At 42.2% G+C, this 23,087-nt stretch overlaps 2 protein-coding genes across 2 annotated transcripts in view; both read left to right on the top strand.

Moving 5' to 3' along the window:
- The first annotated feature begins 695 nt into the window (after window positions 1-695).
- On the top strand, window positions 696-9,494 carry meox2a (mesenchyme homeobox 2a). The gene is made up of 3 exons (XM_023979807.2): window positions 696-1,331; window positions 6,478-6,650; window positions 9,179-9,494. The coding sequence occupies exons 1-3, from the start codon at window positions 785-787 to the stop codon at window positions 9,395-9,397; spliced, it is 939 nt and encodes a 312-aa protein (XP_023835575.1). The 5' UTR covers window positions 696-784; the 3' UTR covers window positions 9,398-9,494.
- Window positions 9,495-11,965: 2,471 nt separating this feature from the next.
- The window catches only part of agmo (alkylglycerol monooxygenase), a 40,903-nt gene continuing 29,781 nt past the window's right edge, over window positions 11,966-23,087 (top strand). The window contains 3 exon segments of the mRNA XM_023980061.2: window positions 11,966-12,199; window positions 15,214-15,344; window positions 15,642-15,793. Of these exon segments, the coding sequence (XP_023835829.1) occupies window positions 12,080-12,199; window positions 15,214-15,344; window positions 15,642-15,793 (403 nt within the window). The 5' untranslated portion in view covers window positions 11,966-12,079.

Raw genomic sequence — 23,087 nt, 5'->3', positions numbered from 1 at the left:
AAGCAACACGTGCTTCAACATAACTAACCTCACAACGATATCAACAAAGGTAAGACAATACATAACGAGCTATCCCTTGACACCAACACCCTATCTCATGTCTGTTCACATTTTTACATCCCATCTCGTATGAAATGATACAACCCTATCACATAACACCATCATCATCTTAAACATTATGGACTATTTTCTAAGAAGAAAGGGGCCACCAGGAGTCAGATAGCGAAAGTCGAAAAATAAATGGCCTTCTTTCCCGAGACACCAGTCATTTTAATAGTGCTGATTTATTGTGCCGTGCTTTTTGGAGGGCGATCATATGCATGTGGTCAGTGTACGCAGTCTGTGACCCAGCCTCCCTCTCACGTTACAGCCTATTTATAACGTTCCCTCTGCCGGCTCCCCTCGTACTGCAGTTCTTTGGAACCACCTTTCCCTCCACTCCACAGGTCTCCAGTCTCCTCTCTCTCCTGTCATCTGAGAATCTCTCCGGCAGCTTATCTAGGGTTCACTGTTTATCCTGCGCAGCCTGGCAACTGTCTGCATGCCCAGGATTATTACTGGAGCCCCCTTTCAACACACACACGGACATACACACAACTTTTTTATCGAACTCTTATCAAGGAGACAAATTTGGGGTGAGCTAAGAAAAGAGCACAAGTTGTGGATTTTGGATATTCTGTGTTTTGTTTGACCCCTTTTTTTAACTTAGTTGGCTTACTTTTTTGTTACCTTTCATTTTTTGTCCCCCTCCTTATCTTTCTGGAGGGCTGTGTGTTTGCATGCGATGGATCACACGCTCTTTGGCTGCCTCCGCAGCCCCCATGCCACTGTGCAGGCCCTGCACCCTGCCTTCACCCAGTCTCCGCTGACTCTCCACGGACGCACGGATCACGTCTCCTACCCTGACCTGGCCTCTTCCACCGCCACCTCCTCCCCTTCGGCCTGCATCATCTCTGGCTATCCCGGTGATGAGGGCCTGTTTGGCGGGCATCACCACCATCACCGTGGGCATCACCCGGCACAGCAACAGCAGCATCACCCGCCTCAGCACCAGGCCGGCTGGCACATTCCACAGATGCCCTCTCCTGGCAATACGAGCTCCCGGCACAACCTCTGCCACCCCCACCCCCACTCTCACTCGGCCCAGGACAGTGCCCTCGCACCCCCAGACCTAGGCACCCTTGGCAGGAACAGTCTCTGTGCCAGCACCCCCAACCTGGGCAGCAGCACCCCCACGGGGGCCAACTGTGTGCCTGCAGACTTTGGAAGACAGACACTGTCACCTGCTGAGGCAGAGAAGAGAAATGGCAAGAGGAAAAGTGACAGCTCAGGTAAGACGAGAGGAAAGATCGACCTTTGGGTTGACATTTATTTTTATTTGTCTTTTTTCTTCCTTATTTTGTGAGCTGCATGTAAAAATGGGTTGAGTATAATGTTCCACAACTTAAGTGGGAAACTAAAGCTACATATCTTTATCTTATTCATAAATTGTCATACAGTTGAAATACTAAACATTATTTAATACACGTGTAGAGCATTTATTCAAGATGGGTATAACTTAACTGTACCTTAATGGTGTGGTTTCAAGAACGCCATAATCACTCAGACTTCTAAGGCTTTCCATGGAGATGGATTGAGGGAAGTTCATGTTTCACTGATAGAAAATGTGGTATAATATTGTCTGAAGAGAGGTTTGTAGATGTTGGCTGACATGAACAGGGGCAATTACAGTATGTTGACTAAAGAGGAGAGCAGGCCAGACGATAACTCTGTGTTGGGCATTAGACTTCTGGCATGTTTTGGTCTAAATCCCATCTGTTTCATTTCGACACATTTTAGGGGGCAGAAATTGAGGCTCACTGTAAAATATTAATGTCATGGATTGTAAAAGACTACACCAGTGCTTCGAATGACACTAAACACCCAAGAAGATTTAGGCTTTTCTTACTGTGGAGTGCGCTTAGTTCCAGGATTATTGTTGATGCAGTAATTTTTATAAATTGCACTGACTAAAAGAGACTGGGAAGTTGAATCAATAAATATATTCAATTGAACAATTTGAGTTACAGTAGCATTATGTAAACCATTTGATATACAGTTTAATAGATTTGTTGCAATGTTAATAGTCTTTAAATAAAATATTTTATAAAAAAAACTTAACCTTCAAACCTCCAGAGAAACATACTCTCTATTTCCTACCAGTTTATTCAATGGTCCTAAAAAATKTATGAACTATCAACCAACCTTACACATTTTTACTGCTAATGTTTTCGTGCTTCGCTACTAAACATTTAAAATTAAGATGACTTTGTCAGTCACTATTGAGCAGTTATTAATATGCAAYGTAAAAAAAGGTTTTGCCAGCATTACAAGAACACGTGCAATTATGGTCTAATTGCATTGATAAGGTTTGGAATAATGAGTTACTTACCTCAAGTAGATACTGTACAGGCGTGACTTTCATAATCATTGAGATTTTCTACGTTTGTGAAAAGGACCATGMACTTTATACACAGCAAGTGTATAAATATCGACAAAATATAAGCAATACAAATATGGTAATTTATTACATTAAGTTAACTGGAACATGCATTTATACATTATTTCATAGCCTAACAGTGTCTTTATAACTCTGAATATACCAATATCTTTTTAATATATCAACTTTTTACTATTCAACCTTTCTAATCGATATTAAGCACTTTGTAAGTGTTAAAGTGTTTTTTAAAGGAAAGATTTTGTTGTCAACATATTAGTAGGGACTGATCAGTTTTCCATGGAAAGTGTATCTGCCGTTGGACCGGGTCACTGGAATGTCATCCTGCAGCACTGGGCCTAGACCTCTGTCTGTTTAAACACCCTCAGTGTGGGTCACCTGGCTGTGGTTCTGTACACACCACTTGAACACTTGGTTGATATTTTCACTATGTGGTTAGTGCCCTGTTTCGCTTGACTCACACAGGATTACTGTTGGCCACTTCAGTCATGGATCCCTTCGGACACATGACTCATTCTAACAGATGATGAAACATTTTCACAAAATCACAGGGACTTTAACTGCTTAAGTGTGCAATTAAATGTGTATTCTTTCTGTTTGAAATGAATGGGCAGCATAGAGACCAACGGCATATAAAATAGGTTTCTTTATAATTGTACAGAGGCTTATAACAATCCTATTTWAAAAAAGTAGTTACCAAAATAAGGACTCAATGGTATTTGGATGTAGAGGAATATCAAAAAGATGCATAGAAATGATTAACACAACTGACTTATAGAATTGTTCAAACGTTGGGAATGTTATTTTGTATTATTATGCAAATCATTGTACGAGTAGCAGCACCACGCTGAAATTGCCAGAGAAACGACAGAAAGTTACTAAGCTAAGAGAGCGCAACTTCGAAGGCAGTCAATACTATTTATAATACTGCTCTTGTTTTGACCATACTAACCTCTCATATATTCACAAATTTAGAACTACATCCTCTATTTCCTGTTCTCCTTGGTCAAATCATTTGGAAACTAACACTTGGCCCCCAAGCTTCATTTCAATTCCCTAGTTCCAATGGTTATTGCAGCCTCATTACGTGGGCCTTGCATTCTCTTCACGCTAATACCAATCATGCTGATTATTGAGCGTAGTTAGCTTATCCAATCAGCTGTCCAAATAGCACCGTGTTGCCAATTCGATGAGATAGCCCTGATTTGGTTTCACCATCTGGATTGAAACCTGAGTAAAATCCGCCTGTGAAACTTTACATTGGATACGAAAACAATAATAAAACACTTGAAACCAGATTTCCATGCAAAACATTCTCCTRGTCAAGAAATACAAATCATTTAGTGTGATTTTTTCCTGAAGGTGGCCTGCAGGGTATACACTGTCACGTGACGAGTGGTCCGGCTGGTATTTGGGTGTCTGGTTTCTGTGAAACCTGCTAATTTTAAGGGTCCCACCTGGAGGGAATATGGCCGTGCCGTTTGGTGTAACCTGGGCTGGCCTCTTGGGGTATACTGGAGCTCTGAGGGAGCTAGGGGTCAACCTGGCAGATTTGAAAGTTTGGGAACACTTTAGCCTGCAGGTATAGTGCTTTATGCATTATGTTATGCACATGTACATAATGTCTTACAAAAAGGCTTATAATGTTATATATCACTATGGCTGAATGTTTTTACTGACTCAAAAATTGCTGTTTTCTGGTCAAAATCATTATATAATTATGCGACATTGGTAGGGGGTCATCATACATGCTCATGTCAAGTCTCCTACTGTRTATTATAGCTGAATTATAATGCAGTATACATGTAGGCTTTAAGTAAAGTGTAACCAAAATTTATTTGGAAAGTGTTAATAGATTTTAAACATGAAGTAATAGTAATTGCTTGAATCCTATTTTGTTATAGTGGAGTGTATTTTTGAGTGATGCTCAGGGACTAACTCAGGCATGGCTTTGCCATTTTCGTTATTGACGCTGAGGTTATTTTGGTAGATCTAGCATTACAATATTCTACGTCACAATGAAATTGTGTTTGCCCTAGATAAGAATCCTCAACAAAATCTACAAAATGATTGGCCAATGAACTGAAAATGTCACACCGAAAGGAGTGAAAAGTGTAATCATTTCATTTTTGCAGTCCCTCTGTCAGAAACGTCGGCATGGACACCAACACTATTTTTGAAAGGGTTCCCTGATCTGGCTTCAGACCATTTGGGAGCCCTAAAACTACCCAGTGTCTGGGCTCTGTATTTTCCTCCCATTATTCCCTTTTGTGTGGAGAGATGAAAGTTCCAGCAAGGACCTAATTGCTGTGGTGTAGTGGCTGTGTCGTAAAACCTTGGGACTCTTTTTAAATCGGCTTTGCGCTGGTCTCCAGCAGCTGGCCATGTTATTCTTTATTCTTACACAATGTCTGTGTTTACCAGAGAGTAAATACATCTAAGAGGTATGTTTGAATGAGGCCTGCTCTCTGGCACACCGACAGTTGGCCCACCTTGGTGAAACATGTTGAGACATTTTCTATTCACCATACAATGATGCACAGAATTTCAGCTACTTTAGCACACTGTAAGGAAAGTCTTATAATTTATGTGGGAATAACTGGATTATATATTTGCAGTGTATTCCTGTCATGGATGCCAGTTACGCACTATGACATATCACCATGTGCTTGGAATTTTCCTTTCCCTTTTCCCACATCAATGATGAATGGCTTTTTGCAAACAAAAGTTGTATAATTTCCCATTCTTCTATTTTTTCTATGAGGCGAAAAAAAGAGTAAGAAGAGTAAGAGAAAGAAAGCTTTTTTCTGTGAGAAAATATTTTGAAAGAGACACTTTTTCAGTAAGAACTTCTCTGAGTGTCTCCTGTGACGTGGCGAAGTGGTGTGCCTGGCCTGGCCCTGGCCTGTAAACTCCCAGCCTATTTACAGTTTGGATTTGGGACCGCCTGTTGGGATTAACACAGACTGCAGAACAGAACCGCAGATGAATTAGCATGCAATCGCTGTTGCCTTGAAGTGCAATGTGCAGCTGAAGCATATCCAAACGGACCAACCACAAAGTCTGGTCACAATAGGAACGTTTGGGAACCAAATTAGCAAAACATGTTCCTTCTGAGAAACAGTGAAAAATAAAAATTTAACAATATCTTCTCCTGAGGTTGAAACAAAATGGGAATGACAAGTAGATTTTTAATCCACATTGGTTGAACAAATAAATCCTTTAAGTCTCAATAAAACAATTTTCTCCCATCACTCCAGTTAATCACCAGGTGGTAGATTTGCATATCGTTGCAAAAAAAGGTACCTGCATTGCTTCATGTTCATCTGGGGAATCGTAACAGTTTGTCCTTATGTGTATGATGTCATAATCATAGGTCAAAACCAGACTGACATACTCTCCCTATAGTCCATCTCATAGTCTAGCCATTCTCAGTAAATTAAAAAGTTTGACAATATTGTTCAAAATTAAACAACACCAAATCTAAACGAGAGATTTGAAAAATACTCCTTTGCAAATTGTTGTGAGTTGGCAGCTTGTTAGTCATAAAGAGGAGACGCTTATAAAATGGAGGTAAATAAACTGAGGAAATATATTTTCACACATCCTGCAGAGCTGTTTCGTTCCATATTAAAACTACGAGGGTAGCAGCCGATTCCATTAACAGTAAGACAAATGAACTCCACATTGGAAAGARTAGGAGCCAGCCCACTGTGTGTGAGAGCACAGCTGCCAGAAACAGGCACATGTGTAGACGCTTCTGGGTCCTCCCAGCCACTTACAGTGTGCATAAACAATGCCGCAACAATAAAAGGTGATTGGCAGCTCCCATTGTTTCCCATACCTGACTCCTTCCCTCCTCTGCCTGTATTTGTGTCTCTGGCTTGCACCTGCCATATAGTACTCATTTTATCATTATTTTCTTTGAGTATAATCTCCCTGACTGGATAGAAAAGAATGAGTGCCGTGTTTGATTTCAGAGTCCCAAGACGGGAATTACAAGTCAGATGTGAGCAGCAAACCCAGGAAGGAGCGGACGGCGTTCACCAAGGAGCAAATCCGTGAGCTGGAGGCCGAGTTCGCCCATCACAACTATCTGACGAGACTGAGGCGCTATGAGATAGCAGTCAACCTCGATCTCACAGAGAGACAAGTATGTAATGTCACCACTCTAACCTCATTCTCCCACTTATCCTTTTGGGTTCAAACATATTGACCGCATAATGCATTAATGCCGGGTGGTGGGAAAAGACTGCCTCAGTCAGACCATACAGAGGTTTTCGGAACAACAGTGTTTCCCTAACTTTAGAACTTCTGGTTTGTGTGCTGTTGTGCTCCAGCTGTGACTGTGAAGAGGGACTATCATATTCCAGATATTTGGGTCTATTCTTTCAGTCAGTCTACAGTCACGTAATGGAGACAGGCACAAAAGCAGGAGGTGCTGTCTAGCAAGTCACTTCCTGTTTCCCCCAGCTAGGACAAATTAGTCTCAGAGCGTAGGCAGAGGGGCCGCTGTAAACACAGTCACATGAAATAAATAAATGAAGACAAATTGCGGGGAAGGAAACATCGTACATTGTTCTGTAACACCTATTTGGGGTGTCAGAGAGAAGCGATATGTCACATGTGGCATACATCTGGCTGTAGGTAGTTTGTTATATACAGTAGGGATTAAATGGATAGAACAGACTGGTTCCTGACAGTATATGTTTCTTACGTAACATCGGAGACTCAAAACCTTAAAACTTAAGTTTTCGATTTTCGACAAAGTGCTTCAATGTAATACCCAAATAAACTAAGATAAAAAATATTATGCCTACCATCTAAACATTAATGTAACATTAAATAATGGCCACACTTTACATTACATCACCCTTACCACAGTGAATACCATTGGGTTATTCCATGAAGTAATTATGTAATTACCCCATAACAGCCTAGTAATTATGTACAGTTTTGGAGTACTTATATTGCGCTTAGAACATTCAATATTTTTCTGATGTCAATTTCAAATTCATAACCAACTCTTAGAGAACCTGTTATTCCAGAGATTCAACATGATCCCTAAAGCATAACATGACTCGGACAGGCCTGTGTCTTACCTTCAGTAACATGGAAACTCATTTCTTGTAACAAATATGACTGCAAAACAACCCATACAAACCAGTCATAATAATAACATTATAAGTAATTGAGTCATTAGCCAACTGATGATAGCATTAGTAGAAATAACATGTACTGTACAGTAGCCATGTGACAACAAACTCGGTGACATGCGCCTTGCCTTACTGCACTATCAATAACAGGAGTGAAAAGTGCAAGCTTGCAGATGTATTTTAAGGACGATCCACTTACAGTAATGACAGTAGGAAATCTGGGTGGCCAGGGTTGGAACTCTACCCGTCAACCTGATAGGGATTTTATAACTATGAAACTCAATGGGACTGGACTCATTGACACAATGACAAATGGGAAATTGGTCGCTGAACTAAAAATACCTTGATAGGTTATATATCACAAACATGTACAGTACCAGTCAAAAGTTTGGACACACCTACTCATTCAAGGGTTTTTCTTTATGTTTACTATTTTCTACATTGTAGAATAATAGTGAAGACATCAAAACTATGAAATAACACATGTGCAWTYATGTAGTAACCAAAAAAGTGTTAAACAAATCTAAACATATTTTATATTTTAGATTCGTCAAAGTAGCCACCCTTTGCCTTGATGACAGCTTTGCACACTCTTGGCATTCTCTCAACCAGCTTCACCTGGAATTCTTTTCAAATAGTCTTGAAGGAGTTCCCACATATGCTGAGCATTTGTTGGCTACTTTTCCTTCACTCTGCAGTCCAACTCATCAGTATTATTCTACTAATTTGAAAATAGTAAAAATAAAGAAAAACCCTTGAATAAGTATGTGTGTCCAAACTTTTGACTGGTACTGTATATTAGGTAACATAGCAACAAAATAGCAACAAAATGCATGCATCCCCATTGAGCTATAGGCTGTATTCAGGTGGCAAAGGCTTTGAAGGCAAGCTTGTGCAGGTGTGCCACAGCTCACACGTGCCCTTCTGATGTGCTATCATATGGGCCGAAAAAATATCAATCACCACCACTGATGTGATCGTCAGCATGGCATGTATCGCTGAAGGTTTAAGACAAACGTGTGTAAAATCAAGTGACTTCCTGCCCATGTGACCCAGCTAGGCCCCACAGCATGACACCCACCAAAATAAACCATCCAAACGTAAGGAGAGAAAGAGAGACTCATCCAGAACCCAGTCAGTGTTGACTTTCACGTCTACTCGAACCCGATCCGCTACGTAAACCTTTTTAAGCAACAACCTAATCATCATTTTGGGAGACGTAAATACTGGAGTTGTCGAGTCAGGGAAAAGAGGAAGCAGCGTCTTGATGCCAGGGAATGTGACAGTACATCAGCACATTATCACTGCTAGAGTATAGAAATAGCTGCCAAACCTTTACAGCAGCGCCTGTATCAAGTGTCAGGCTTACCATTTGATCAATATCCAGGTCTTTTAATAGTCTTTTAATAGGACTCTACTCAGTATTCGTAACAGTCTCCAGCTATGCAAAATGTACCCCCCCACCCTACCATTTTGCTGTTCTTTTTTAGAATAACTCAACTTGTCTTTTGTGGTTGTTCCACAGGTAAAGGTGTGGTTCCAGAACAGGAGGATGAAGTGGAAACGAGTAAAAGGAGGTCAACAGGGGGCTGTAGCGAGGGAAAAGGAACCGGTGAACGTGAAAAAGGGGACATTGCTGCCATCCGAATTCTCCAGCTTAGCGGCTCTTCATCACTCCACAGACTCCCTGGCCAATGAGGACAGTCACGAAAGCGACCAGAGTTCTGAGCATGCTCACTTATGATGCACAGCAGCAGGCCACTCCTACGCAAAGTGGGTTCAGCCTCACATCTCAGGAACGTCCTTAAAAGGACATGTTATCTGGTCGTCGTTAGCAAAGTTCAACGATGCTAAATAAATGTGTACAAATGTACAAAGAAATGACGTGTGTTACTTGATCTAAGAAGATACATGTTAGGACGTTGGTTAAACCAAACTAAGATCACCAATATGTTTCAAGAACTGCGAACCCAACGCAGGAATATGAGATATTGCAAAAGGTCAATGCACATTAAGCATACGTTACGAAYGTGCCTCCACTCAACACTGCTCTTGGAAGCAGAAAATATTCTTTGAATATTAGGACAGATTCAGAATTGGCCGAATTGTTATGAACATTCCATGTTGTGTGTCTTACATTGAAAAAGGGGCAAGTTCATGCTTTTGATTTGCACTGTTGAACACTTGCCTCAATTGGTTTCTACTGTATGTCATAAAAATTGCGATGTAATCGAATTATTATCAAGTGTGCAGGAGAATCAAATTTGCTCAGCTAATATACAGTATACTCTGAACTTAATTATCTGTAATTTTCTTACCTTCGCTCTAGCAATAATTTCTAATACACACTATACCACTCACACAGTAATAAACGTTTCTGATGTTTCTTAGTGATCATTTTCTTCTGCCTGACTGGTATTTGTAAACAAAACTTACTGAATATTGCACGAACAGAGGTTCTACTGAAATGCTTCTCAGATCTAATTCACGTTGGGTTGAATAACTTCACGATGCCTCCCATCCACAGGAATCCAGGTTAATGTASGACTATGCTGTGAACTGACATGAATGAAACATTAGCCAACGTGTAGAGAGCTGTTGATGGGGTGCATGGCTAATTCACCTTTTCCTCAAGGCAGTGTCGGTACTTAGGACTTTTGCCAAAGCCCCACAGGAGAACCTGCGAAAGGATCATATTCTATTACAAAATCACAGAATAATTTCAAGACTTGATCTCCTTTTCACCACAATGTGAGTGTGCATTCTAATTTGGAGCTAGAACAATATTTTGGAGACTGTGAACTTTTTAGTGCAAGATAGCAATAAAGTGTAGTTTTGACCAAAAGCTAACTGTGTGGTAAACATGATGAAACAGTATGAATCAATTACAATCATACTGTACCTATTAAAGGCACAGTGCAGTCAAAATTCTGTTTTACTTTGTTTTGTATCATATTGTACAACAGCTGATGAAACTAACACTGTAAAAGTGTGAAGAAATTTGATCAGTGTTATTTCCTGATAGTTGCTGGTTGAAAATACAATATACACAGACTTTCTAATCAGTAGGTTTACATGGGCAGGAGTTTAGGTTTGCCTGGTGACATCACCAGGCAGTACGTTGGTTAATAGACCAATAGCAAAGAGCATCCCAAACCTTTCCCAATAACAGCTCTTTTTCAGTTTTCCCCTCCCCACTCAGACCACTCCCAGACAGTTCTAGCAAAAAAACAWTTTTTTTTAACTAAAAAGCTACTTAATTGTTACCCAGAAATGATTTAAATATTTTGATTAAAAAAACAGCTGCATTGAACCTTTAAATTAAATGCGCAATCACCCATGCAATAATTTTTTTCCAATTAGGATTTCTAAAACTGATAACTGCTCCCAGTTTGTACACCAAATGTCACCCATCTCTCCATTATCTTCTTTATGCGCAGTTCATTATTTAATGCTCTCTGCCTTCTTTTCATGTCAGGTGATGCAACATTCTCCTTTTCGAAAATGCCTCTCCTCTCCAGCAAGAAAAACGTTTACATATTGTAACATAAATTAATAGGCTAATTACATTTCATGTGAACTAATAGAGCTTCACTATTCGATACCTAACAATTATCCATGACATGCAAATCAATGGAACGTAAGAGTAAAGACAGACCACAGACAGAATGGTCTGACAATGTCAGCTGGTTTGTTCATAATATATATGAAAAACCACCAGACTTACTTGTTGTTATCTTTTCATTTATGTAATTGATACTATGGTAAGATGTAATGGCAGCTGAAGGCATTGTTATTCCTGAGACAAAACAACCAACCCCGCACCTGACCTATTGTCACGTTCGTCGTATGGTGGAAGAGAGGAGGAACAAGGCGCAGCGTGATATGAATACATCTTCTATTTATTTATGAAGATGAACACTAAACAAACTATACAAAATAACAAAACGACCGTGACGCTATCATACAAAAGTGCAAACACAGGCAACTAGACATAGACAATCACCCACGACATACCCAATGAATATGGCTGCCTAAATATGGTTCCAAATCAGAGACAATGATAAACAGCTGCCTCTAATTGAGAACCAATCTAGGCAGCCATAGACATACAAACACCTAGACCAGGTAACGCCCCATAAACATAAAAAAMCCCTAGATATGACAAAAACACCTACATCCCCCATGTCACACCCTGACCTAACTAAAATAATAAATAAAACAAAGATAACTAATGCCAGGGCGTGACACCTATGATCCACTTACTGTATCCCGCCTCTGGAGAGTGCAATAAAACGACACAGTTATCTCACAGTTCAAATGACGTTTGATGACTGTGCGAGTATCACCCGGTAGTTAAAATTCCCCAGACGATCGGTTTAGCATCACCTTGGGTAGAGGGATTGACAGATTGACGGCGCATACAATGGCGCAATTCATGGACGTAGTCTCATTGACCAAGGGAATTCGGTCCATGTTTTACATTGTCACACCGAACGAATCATCATTTGAAAATGTGGAGGATGTCCCGCCATATGTTCAACAGGTGAGTTCGTTGTTGAAAACGCTGGAGCGCTTTGATGTGTTTTGTGTTTTTTTGATAATCGATATTGTGCCGCTCATGCTAGGAGTGACACACTTGAAATGTCTAAACATAGCGAAATAAAGTCTGCACACTTAGTTTGAATGATATCATATATGCTACTGTATATTCATAAATCTTCACAAAGATGGTCACAAACAACTCACAAACCCTGTAGGAACTGTCAGGGAAGTGGTGCTATAGAGTGACAAAGTCGCTACACAGGTTTCTGCAGTAATCTCTTGATTCCATAGACCTATTGCATAACAATAGAAGTTTAGTTGCTGTTAATGTTTATGTCATATATGGACTTGAGTTTTGGCTGTATGGTTCATATTTTCACATGATATGATATTAGTACATTTATTTTCAAATTCTCTAACAAATCCTTAGTTTTAGACAAACAATATGTGTTTGCTCATGAGTGTGGGGAGGTGTGCCCTTTTCAGTCCAATGGGGGAATGTCTGTTAAATATTGTTGAATTTTAGGACCACTTTTGACTCAAGAGCACCCAGTGCAAAATAACAGAACGCACCAATACTTTTTAATGGGACATCTGGATGATAAAGGTTTAACAAAATCCTAAAATCAGCACGGTTGTTATTTGAGGGATAAAGCTCACATTTTAACAGGCTTCTATAAAGTCATATGRATAGAGAAAAAACAATTATCCAAACAGCAGGACTCCTCAGTGTGTTAATCCTGCTCCAAACAAACTGTAATGAAATAACCTAATTTACTACAGTATTGTTACAGAGTTTAATATGATGTTTGCATGGGTGTGTCACTCTTGTTTCGGTGCTGGTTGTTGTTTGTGATGTAGTCATCACTCCGTGCACTAGTCTGTGTTTTGGTTGACTGTATGTACAGGTGTAGGATCTTAATTGATCACCATGTTGCAGGAGAACTTTCATGCAATGCAGGAAATGTAAAACTGGCAGTGTGTATGAGGCTTAAAAAGGCTTCTGAAGTTTGTAATTTCCACTTTGAAATTTCATTCTTGATTTTCCCTTACAAAAAATGTATCAAACCCTACAAAAATGGCCATTAATTATAATCCACATTTCCTGTTTCTGCAGTATTATTTTCCTGCTGTAGCAAACTAGCTCACCTGTAACAGTCTTGCTTCCATCCCGTTCCTTGTCCCAATCTGGGCTCAAACTTGGGACCCTCTGATCACATTAACAAATGTCACCCACAAAGCATCATTACTTGTCCCTCTACAAAAGCCGCTGGTCTGTTGAACCCCAGTATAGCGTGATTATCATCATAGCACAGTATGTAAATATGTTTATAAATAAAAACACTGCATAAACATTGCTTGTCCGATTTAATTCATGCCATAGTTTAATTGATTATCCAGTTGCAATAAGATACATTCTACCTGTTACTTTAGGACAAAGTGGACATACTCTCATAAGAGTGTACAGGGTTTGTGTCTTCCCCCTCACACATTCGTGGCTAACTTCACTCATCTACAACCTGATAAAAATGGCCCCATTTGGGATAATACTAACATCTGTTCCACAAATGTCATTTGCCTTGCAAGATCTAAGACCAAAAACAGAGATTTATATACAACTCCCTTGACAATTTTCACAAGCCCAAAGTATGTTACAGCCTTCATAGGACTTGTTTTCATTTGTCCTGTTGTTTGGAGGAAAATGCCACACAGAGTAAACACAGTGATTGTGAAGGTCAAACACACACGTTAATTAAGAAGTATTTTTTAAAGTCCAAAACAACCCATTCCCTCGGCGTCCGCTTTTTCACATGGCATGAGAACCTGAATTCCTTCCCAAATAAAGTGGAAAGCTGTCAAGAACACAGCCCTGACGAGGTAAAACAATACTCTAGACATGAGAAAAAGAGGGAATGTTCAAGCCAGAATCCAAAATGATAATCTCTCTCTCAGTCAGTGGGTTTGGAGAGAGAGTGCTTGTGCTCTGAGCCCATTTGTTAAATGCAGTCCGTCAAGTCCTCTGCCAGATGTTGGAGTGTAGCGTGTGATCGTCGGTCCCTCGTGGTCCTCCAACTCGCCCCAACACACACACACACACATCCTATTCCACCTCCAGGTCTACACCTCGCGATCCACATTGCACACACACTCCCTGGATGCAGTCATGTGACCACATGAAGGTTTAGGTGACCAGGTCAGGTCAATCACAGGAGTGACATGGTCATTTGCTAATACTAGCCAACAGATCCAACACACTGTTCAAGTCAGAATTATGACATGATGGAAACCATTTTTGGTAACCTCTAGTAACTTCCTAGTACCTAGTACCTCTCATTCTGTTCTTGCATACTCCACACCTAGATAATACCTAATGCAGCAGATACTGTATGTAGCATACTTATAGAATGGAATACAAAATAATAGAATAGAATAACTTTAGCCATATGAAGACATAAATGTTTTTGTTTTTTGGCCTATCCAAAAATTGCCCTAATCGGAGGACAAAATAATAACTTTGTTTATACAGCATCTTTAAAAAAAAAAATATTTTCCCTTTGTTACATGAACATAGTATATACATTTTACAAACATGGTCCACTTTTGTATATTACTTATTATATATGGATGGATAATATTCAGACACATCAGGTATACATGTTTTCAGTCTGAACTGTCATGTGATGTAACGGGACCTATTGAAATGAAAGGTTCCTCCAAATATTATTTGTATGGGTTGTTCAAGTGTTTTCTTCTCCACTGGAAGCTGAAATAAATCCTCAGAGAGAGATGATATGTGACTATCCCTGTGTAGCTTCACCATAGAGCCATCAGGGAAACATCATGCATCACAAGACATGAAAGACCTTTTAACCACATGTCATCTTGTTCGTTTTCCAAGTCAAACATGTGAGGTTACTGTAAGCGTTCAAGGAAACACAAGACATAAAAGTGGTGAAGTTTTCATTGTGCTTGGACTGTTGATTCGTATTTGTTCTCCTTTGCTTGTGACTACAGGCCACCCCGTTCTTTATGGGCTTGATGGTTGTAGAGCTGGTGGTGAGCCTGCTGAAGGATGGAACCCCATTGGCCTGCGTCAGTGACGTCGTCACCTCAGTGTCAGCTGGTATTATTTCCAGAATGCCCACGTGAGTAAACTATAACTTTCTGGTATGTTTCTAGAATTGCTATAGGGAAGCTTAAGCCTTGTGTTAAACTAAAAATAATGATCAATGGAGACTCTCCATAGAAGTAGCTTTTTAGTCCAGGACTTGGCTTAATTTGTTCTATAGAAAAGTAATAACAGCAGTTCGTCTCTTATGATAATGTATGGCTGTATATGTACCATTTATTTTTGTATACTGTAAGATCCTCTAACTTTGCACCTGAAATGTATTGTGGAGAATCTGTGTGCTTATCTAAATACATTTGTCCTTTTTTCCCAGGCTATTTGCAAGAGGTTTTGAAATAACCACTTACATCTACGTGTGGGACAACTTGCGTCTACTGGAGCTACCCTGGGACTCTGCCTGGGCATGGTGGCTGGCTTTCCTAGCGGTGGACTTCAGCTACTACTGGGTCCATCGCTTTGCTCACGGTAAGGCCATCAGTCTGGGTTAGCTCCTGACCTGGGTCAAATACATACAGTATGTCAAATACTTGAGGTGCACTTGATTTAGCTTGCCAGGTACAATGGAACCAATGAGAAGCAAGGGTCACACTTTACTTGAAGAGGGTTATACGTAAGACATTCACAACAGTCATAACAGTCCCAGATTTGTTATGACTGGTTTCATAAAGGTGTTATGAATGCCTTATGTACACCCCTTTCAATTACAGTGTTACCGAAACAAGCTGGTCAAGATAAATGAAACGCACGTATTTAAAAGTATTGGGAAGTAGTTGTACTTGTATTTTTGTGTAAATATTTGTAACGATCGTCTGTGGTGGAAGAAGGATCGGACCAAGGTGCAGCGTGGTAAGTGTTGATGTCTTTTTAATAAACAAACTGAACACTGGAACAAAACAATAAAATGATGTGAACAAAACGAAACAGTACCGTGTGGCAAACAAACACACACACGGAAACAAACACCCACAAACCAAAAGTGAAACCCAGGTTACCTAAGTATGATTCTCGATCAGGGACAACGATAGACAGCTGCCTCTGATTGAGAACCATACCAGGCCGAACTCAAAACCCCAACATAAAAAAACACACATAGACTGCCCACCCCAACTCACGCCCTGACCATACTAAATAAAGACAAAACAAAGGAAATAAAGGTCAGAACGTGACAATATTGTATTGTATGGAAGGTTTGATCAAATATTAAATCTCGTATTGATGCATATGTCTTATAATGAAATAGCAAATAGTCTTGCATGTATTTCAATTCTACATGTTCATGAGGATTGAATTGTTCGTAACAAAATGTTTTGTCTTTACTGATTTCTCTATGGATGCAGCGTGAGCTATATCCGGTGATGAATGATTCTATAATGCGCACATCTTTTTTTCTTTTTGAGAGGAAGCAATTATTTGTGAGTTACGTCCAGATGTTTTTGAACTGACCAGATGTGAGAGGCTGTGATCTCTTGAGACATGTTGTCTTACCTGGCGCTTCAATGGGAGAAAGCTGTAAGTAGTGATGGCTCAATAGCAGCACGGTTCTGGAGCTGCACCAAAGAAGCCCTCTAATTCTTCTCCCCATGTAGGGCTGTCTGTAATATCCTGGGATCTCAGCTCACTTAAACTGCAGTTTGTACTGGACAATGATAATCTTAGCACCCAGAACAAGATCTCACATGTCCCACTGGTGTCACAGATGTCAAATCAACRTCTATTCCACAATGGTTGAAATGACATGGAAACAACGTTGATTCAACCAGTGTGTGCCCAGTGTTGAATGACAATGCAGAAATAACGTTTTTTTCCTGACACACAACTTGCTTGGCAGCGGCAACATTGTGTTTGTGTGCTAAATTGTAGCTCTATTTATGTCAGAGGCACATCAAAGCCTGCTCCAGATCTTTCTCTAATTCAAATATGTCTGGCTTAAAGTCCAGACTGTCCCTGTGTTGACATTTGAGTCATGGGTAAATATAAACTGTGTTTTTGAAGGTGRGTGAGACACCTAYCAACTGTATTGTATGATAGAAAATGACCCCTGCCAGTGCCAACCTGCCTGATTGAGTGGTCTGCCTGTCTATAAAACATGTAAACAAACCTCCCACGGAGGTTTATTATCCTCAATGGAAGGTCGTTAACCTTAGCTAAGCAGGTTTTTATTGTGGCATATGAAGGTAGATGACACTCTTCTCAGGCTAAGTGGATTGAAGCGATAGGTTACATAAATATCAGCCGCAATTCTGCCTATTTACCTTATTTGTATAGTCACCATGGCGATTGATCTCAATAGCATTTCACTAGTCCTGAATTAGAATTTGTACAGTATATTGTAATGAAGTGCTTGTGTATGTCATTCTCTCATTCTCTCCATTGTTTAAAACAATTATTCATACAATATTATATAGCTCTGGTTTATTTGGTCAGATTTTATTTTTGAAGTGTGGTATGATATTTATGTCTCGAAACTTTCCACTTACTTTCATTTCCTCCACTCCAGCTTTGACTTGCTTGTATGGAACTTAGTGGGGTCACAGTTAATTCTCTGGTGCCTGGCACTGCACTCAGTCAGCATAGAAGGACAGAAGCTTTTCCCCTTAGCTACCAGAGGGAGCTACCTCCCTCACCGCAGGACAGGCCAGACCCAGTCTTCATTCACTCTTCATTCTGGCCCGGTGAGGTCATCTTGGTTAACCAGTTGTTGACCTCCTGGCCTATTCCAGGGTAGAGTTTGACCAATGCAAAGTTTTCATTTCCATATTGGTTGTTGTCTGTGTAAGTGAATGTCTACAGTATATATGTCACGTTCTGACCTTAGTTCCTTTTTTATGTCTTTATTTGAGTTGGTTAGGGCGTGAGTTGGGGTGGGCATTCTATGTTGTTTTTCTATGTTTTGTTCTGTTATATTTCTATGTGTTTGGCCTAGTATGGTTCTCAATCAGAGGCAGGTGTCAGTCGTTGTCTCTGATTGGGAGCCATATTTAGGTAGCCTGTTTTCTATTGTGTTTTGTGGGTGGTTGTTTCCTGTTTCAGTGTTTTCACCATACGGGACTGTTTCGGTTGTTTGTTCGTGTTTTGTTATTTTTGTTCTGTGTTCATTTTGATTTATTAAAAATCTATTATGGACACTTACCACGCTGCACATTGGTCCGATCCTTGCTACACCTCCTCAGACGAAGAGGAAATTCGTTACAGAACCACCCACCAGAAAAGGACCAAGCAGCGTGGTAACCAGGAGCAGAGGGTTCTGGACTCCTGGACATGGTAGGAAATTTTGGACGGCAAAGGACCCTGGGCACAGCCGGGGGAGTATCGCCGTCCGAAAGAGGAGCTGGAGGCAGCTAGAGCGGAGCGGCGCCACTACGAGGAATTGGCGCGAGGTAACGGGCACGAGAGGCAGCCCCAGAATTTTTTTGGGGGTGGCACATGGGTAGATTGGCGGACTCAGGTAGGAGACCTGAGTCAACTCCCCGTGCTTACCGTGGCGAGAGAGTGACTGGGCAGGCACCGTGTTATGCGGGGGAGCGCACRATGTCCCCAGTGCGCACGCATAGCCCGGTGCGCTACATTGCAGCTCCTCGAATCGGCCGGGCTACAGTGGGCATCGAGCCAGGAGGGATGATGCCGGCTCAGCGCATCTGGTCTCCAGTGCGTCTCCTCGGCCCGGGGTATACTGCACCAGCCCTACGCACGGTGTCTCCAGTTCACCAGCACAGCCCAGTGCGGCCTGTTCCAACTCCCCGCACTTGCCGGGCTACCGGGGGGATCCAGCCAGGACGAGTGGTGCTAGCTCTGCGCTCGAGACCGCCAGTGTGCCTCCACAGTCCAGTGCATCCGGTGCCTCGGCCAAGGACAAGGCCTCCTGCATGTCTCCCCAGCCTGGTGAGTCTTGTGCCTTCTCCCAGAGCCAGGCCTTCTGTGTGTCTCTCCAATCCAGTGATAATCCATGGCAAGAAGCCTCCAGTGATAATCCATGGCACGAAGCCTCCAGTGATAATCCATGGCAAGAAGCCTCCAGTGATAATCCATGGCACGAAGCCTCCAGTGATGATCCATGGCAAGAAGCCTCCAGTGATGATTCCATGGCACGAAGCCTCCAGTGATGATCCATGGGCACGAAGCCTCCTGTGAGGATCCATGGACCTGAAGAGCCTCCAGTGAAGATCCATTGGCACGAAGCCTCCGGTAGGATCCATGGCCATGAAGGCCTCCAACGAGAGGACGTCAGTCCGGAGCCTCCAGCAACGCCTCCTGTCCGGAGCAGCCAGAGTCTCCCTCCTCTCCGGAGCAGCCAGAGTCTCCCTCCTGTCCGGAGGCAGCCAGAGTCTCCTCCTGCCGGGGCAGCCAGAGTCTCCCACCTGTCGGGAGCAGCCAGAGTCTCCCACTGTCGGGAGCAGCCAGAGTCTCCCACCTGTCGGGAGCAGCCAGAGTCTCCCACCTGTCGGGAGCAGCCAGAGTCTCCCACCTGTCGGGAGCAGCCAGAGTCTCCCACCTGTCGGGAGCAGCCAGAGTCTCCACCTGTCGGGAGCAGCCAGAGTCTGCCCCTCCTGTCGGGAGCAGCCAGAGTCTCCCTCCTGTCGGGAGCAGCCAGAGTCCTCCCTCCCTTCGGGAGCAGCCAGAGTCTCCCGTCAGTAGAGCAGACCGTGGGCAGCAGAGTCTCCGCCAGTCAGAGCAGCCATCACTCCGGCGTGACGGAGTCGCCCTTCACTCCGGCGCTGCCGGAGTCTCCCGCCTGTCCGGCGCTGCCGGAGTCTCCCGTCTATTCGGGGCCTGTTGAAAGGGTCCCCAGTCCGAGGTCGGCGGCGAGGGTCGCCGCTCCAAAGGCGCCACATAAGTGGGCCAAGACTATGGTGGAGTGGGGTCCACGTCCCGCACCAGAGCCGCCACCGCGGTGAAATGCCCACCCAGACCCCCCTATAGGTTCAGGTTTTGCGGCCGGAGTCCGCACCTTTGGGGGAGAGGGGGTACTGTCACGTTCTGACCTTAGTTCCTTTTTTATGTCTTTATTTTAGTTGGTCAGGAGCGGGTTGGATGGGCATTCTATGTTGTTTTTCTATGTTTTGTTCTGTTATATTTCTATGTGTTTGGCCTAGTATGGTTCTCAATCAGAGGCAGGTGTCAGTCGTTGTCTCTGATTGGGAGCCATATTTAGGTAGCCTGTTTTCTATTGTGTTTTGTGGGTGGTTGTTTCCTGTTTCAGTGTTTGCACCATACGGGACTGTTTCGGTTGTTTGTTCGTGTTTTGTTATTTTTGTTCTGTGTTCATTTTGATTTATTAAAAATCTATTATGGACACTTACCACGCTGCACATTGGTCCGATCCTTGCTACTCCTCCTCAGACGAAGAGGAAATCCATTACAATATAAGTATATAAGTGTTTAGTTGTAATAGTCATTAAAACACACGGATACTTTAGCTCTTGTAAATACACAAGTATGAAGCTAACAATGTGTACCTAAATGTAATTTCACGACTTTCCTCTATTTTATAATGTTCTGGTATGACACATCAAACAGTTTAAATCGTAAATGTCTGCATCAATTGAGCATGTGAAAATGTATCTGCAATKCTATTCTGTCAAAACATATGACCTATAAATCTCAATACTGTGTTAAAAGTGAAATTACAATAGAAAACTGTGAAGAGGGCAGAGTGAAATCCTCCATTGGGAAATGTGAATCCTAATTAGAAGAACTGTAAAATACGAATGTGGATTTGAACAGTTTTATGGCCATTTCATAGTTTCCCCTCATGTCACTTGAAAGGACAGTCTCATTATAATTGAATGGAAAGAGCTTTGAAAGTAAAAAGTCGGCCTCTCTTCGCTGATGCTGTCTTTATTGAGAAGACATTACTTGCCCTTGCTCTGGGCAGCCAGTTCGCTCTTGGGGATAGGGACCAGAGAACAAAATGGCCATAGTCTCCAGGCATTTAAGGTATAGAGGCCCTTTTAAAACTGTCTGTAGGCATTCTTTATGACAGAKTTAATACAGAGTAAAGTGGATGGCAAAGTAAAGCACAATTAACATGTAATATATTTTATTCCATCCCCTAGTCAATGCTTGGTTAAGGTTCAATGAGAGGCACTGTCACAGGGGAGCTACACTGGGGCGTCGTCGAAAACAGTAGGTTTTTAGCTGTTAAAACGCATACAGTAGTTTTTGCCGGCGTGAGCAGAGAGCAAGACACTTTCTCAACTGTTCTCGGGCATTGAATAATCCACAAATATAACCTTAGAACCATTCATAGTACTCCCAGTCCCAGTCTCACCACTATTTCCTCACTGTGCTCTGCCTTTCTGTTAGGTAGTTCTGCATTTCTTACCCTGTGTCATTTTCCAGTCACCATCTCTGTTTTCTCAATAAATCTATGCTGGCATGTATCTCTGCCAGTAGTCCTACCAGTGCAATCTGTTATTACTCTAACCTTGTTCCAACAGCAAGGCCTCTCTCCTCATCAGTAGACTGGCAGACCATTGAAAATATATTATTTACGCTCAGAACACAGGTCTCCCTCACATTGGTTCTCGTGAGATCATGGATGTAGAGGAGTTTCACCACACCAGCTTTCGTCTGGGTACTTCACCAGCTAAATTCATATCAAAATCTGTCCCCATCGGAAGATCTGTTTGCTCTGTTCTCATCCAGTAGTGCTACAGTGTATTAACACATACTCATGTTACTGTACAGGGACAGTTGGTACAGTACTCCAAGTATGCTGTAAAAAAAATGGACTGTGTCAACTCCGGATTAGCATGAAGACTAACTTGTTGTAATCCATGAAGGTATTTGGTTAATCTTAGCACACTGATTGAAGGTGGCACTGGATACACACAACTGGATCACAGCTCAAAAGCAGTTTAATTCCTTTTACCTGTCACATTAGTCGCCATTATAGTTTTCAGTTGACAGGGGGATAATATAATGGGAGTATATTTCTGCCAATATTACTGTAAATATAAAAATCTTCCCCCACAACAGTTCTTTTTTGTCATCAAAAAAAGCCATGACTCATAGTCTACGCTGTACTGATGACAGCCTTCACCTGAGATAATGTTTTCCAGTGTGTTGCACCTGGGTGCCTGCGTTTCACTCTCTATAGCATCCTGTGGTGTGTGTGTGTGCATGCGTGTGTGTGAGAGTGTGTGTCTGGCCGGGCCGTCCTCTCTCTACAGTACCATAGCCTAGCCCTACGGACAGCAGCAGTTGTCAAGACAAACAGATCTGGTCATCGCTGCGCTGCACGGGGGCTGGGGTTGCTGGGCTGGGCCTCCCTGAGGAGGCTCTGCTGATCTGAATGTTATTGTTTTAAAATGAGCTCCTTTTGGCCGTGCGGCGGGGCGGGGGTTAACCTCCGGTGGCCAGGGCTTTATAACTATTCTCTGTGACTGGAAGTTCCTGGCCTGGCGCAGGTTGGAGGGTTGGAGTGCGTACAAAATAACAAATCCGGTCGGTCAGGATGTGGGCGCTCACCGTGCTACAAGAGACCGGGCTGCTAGCACCTCTGGGACCCAGGGATAATATCAACAATGGCTAGTAGGCCACGAAGCTCAGGTCACTGTCAGAGAGAGTGTGTGTGTGTGGTGTGTGTGTGTGTGTGTGTGTGTGGTGTGTGTGTGTGTGTGTGTGTGTGTGTGTGTGTGTGTGTGTGTGTGTGTGTGTGTGTGTGTGTGTGTGTGTGTGTGTGTGTGTGTGTGTGTGTGTGTGTGTGTGTGTGTGTGTGTGTGTGTGGTGTGTGGGGGGAGTATTTGTCTGTAAGTAG

This window comes from Salvelinus sp. IW2-2015, linkage group LG35 (assembly GCF_002910315.2).
Source record: "Salvelinus sp. IW2-2015 linkage group LG35, ASM291031v2, whole genome shotgun sequence".
Classification (NCBI taxonomy): domain Eukaryota; kingdom Metazoa; phylum Chordata; class Actinopteri; order Salmoniformes; family Salmonidae; genus Salvelinus; species Salvelinus sp. IW2-2015.
This window is presented reverse-complemented; position numbering and strand designations above follow the sequence as displayed.

Bases quoted from the DNA above. Each gene is read 5' to 3' on its own strand.
- meox2a (XM_023979807.2), top strand. From the start codon at position 785: ATGGATCACACGCTCTTTGGCTGCCTCCGCAGCCCCCATGCCACTGTG. The intron at 1,332-6,477 runs GTAAGACGAGAG...GTTTGATTTCAG, and splicing joins GAGGAAAAGTGACAGCTCAG to AGTCCCAAGACGGGAATTAC. The intron at 6,651-9,178 runs GTATGTAATGTC...GTTGTTCCACAG, and splicing joins TCGATCTCACAGAGAGACAA to GTAAAGGTGTGGTTCCAGAA.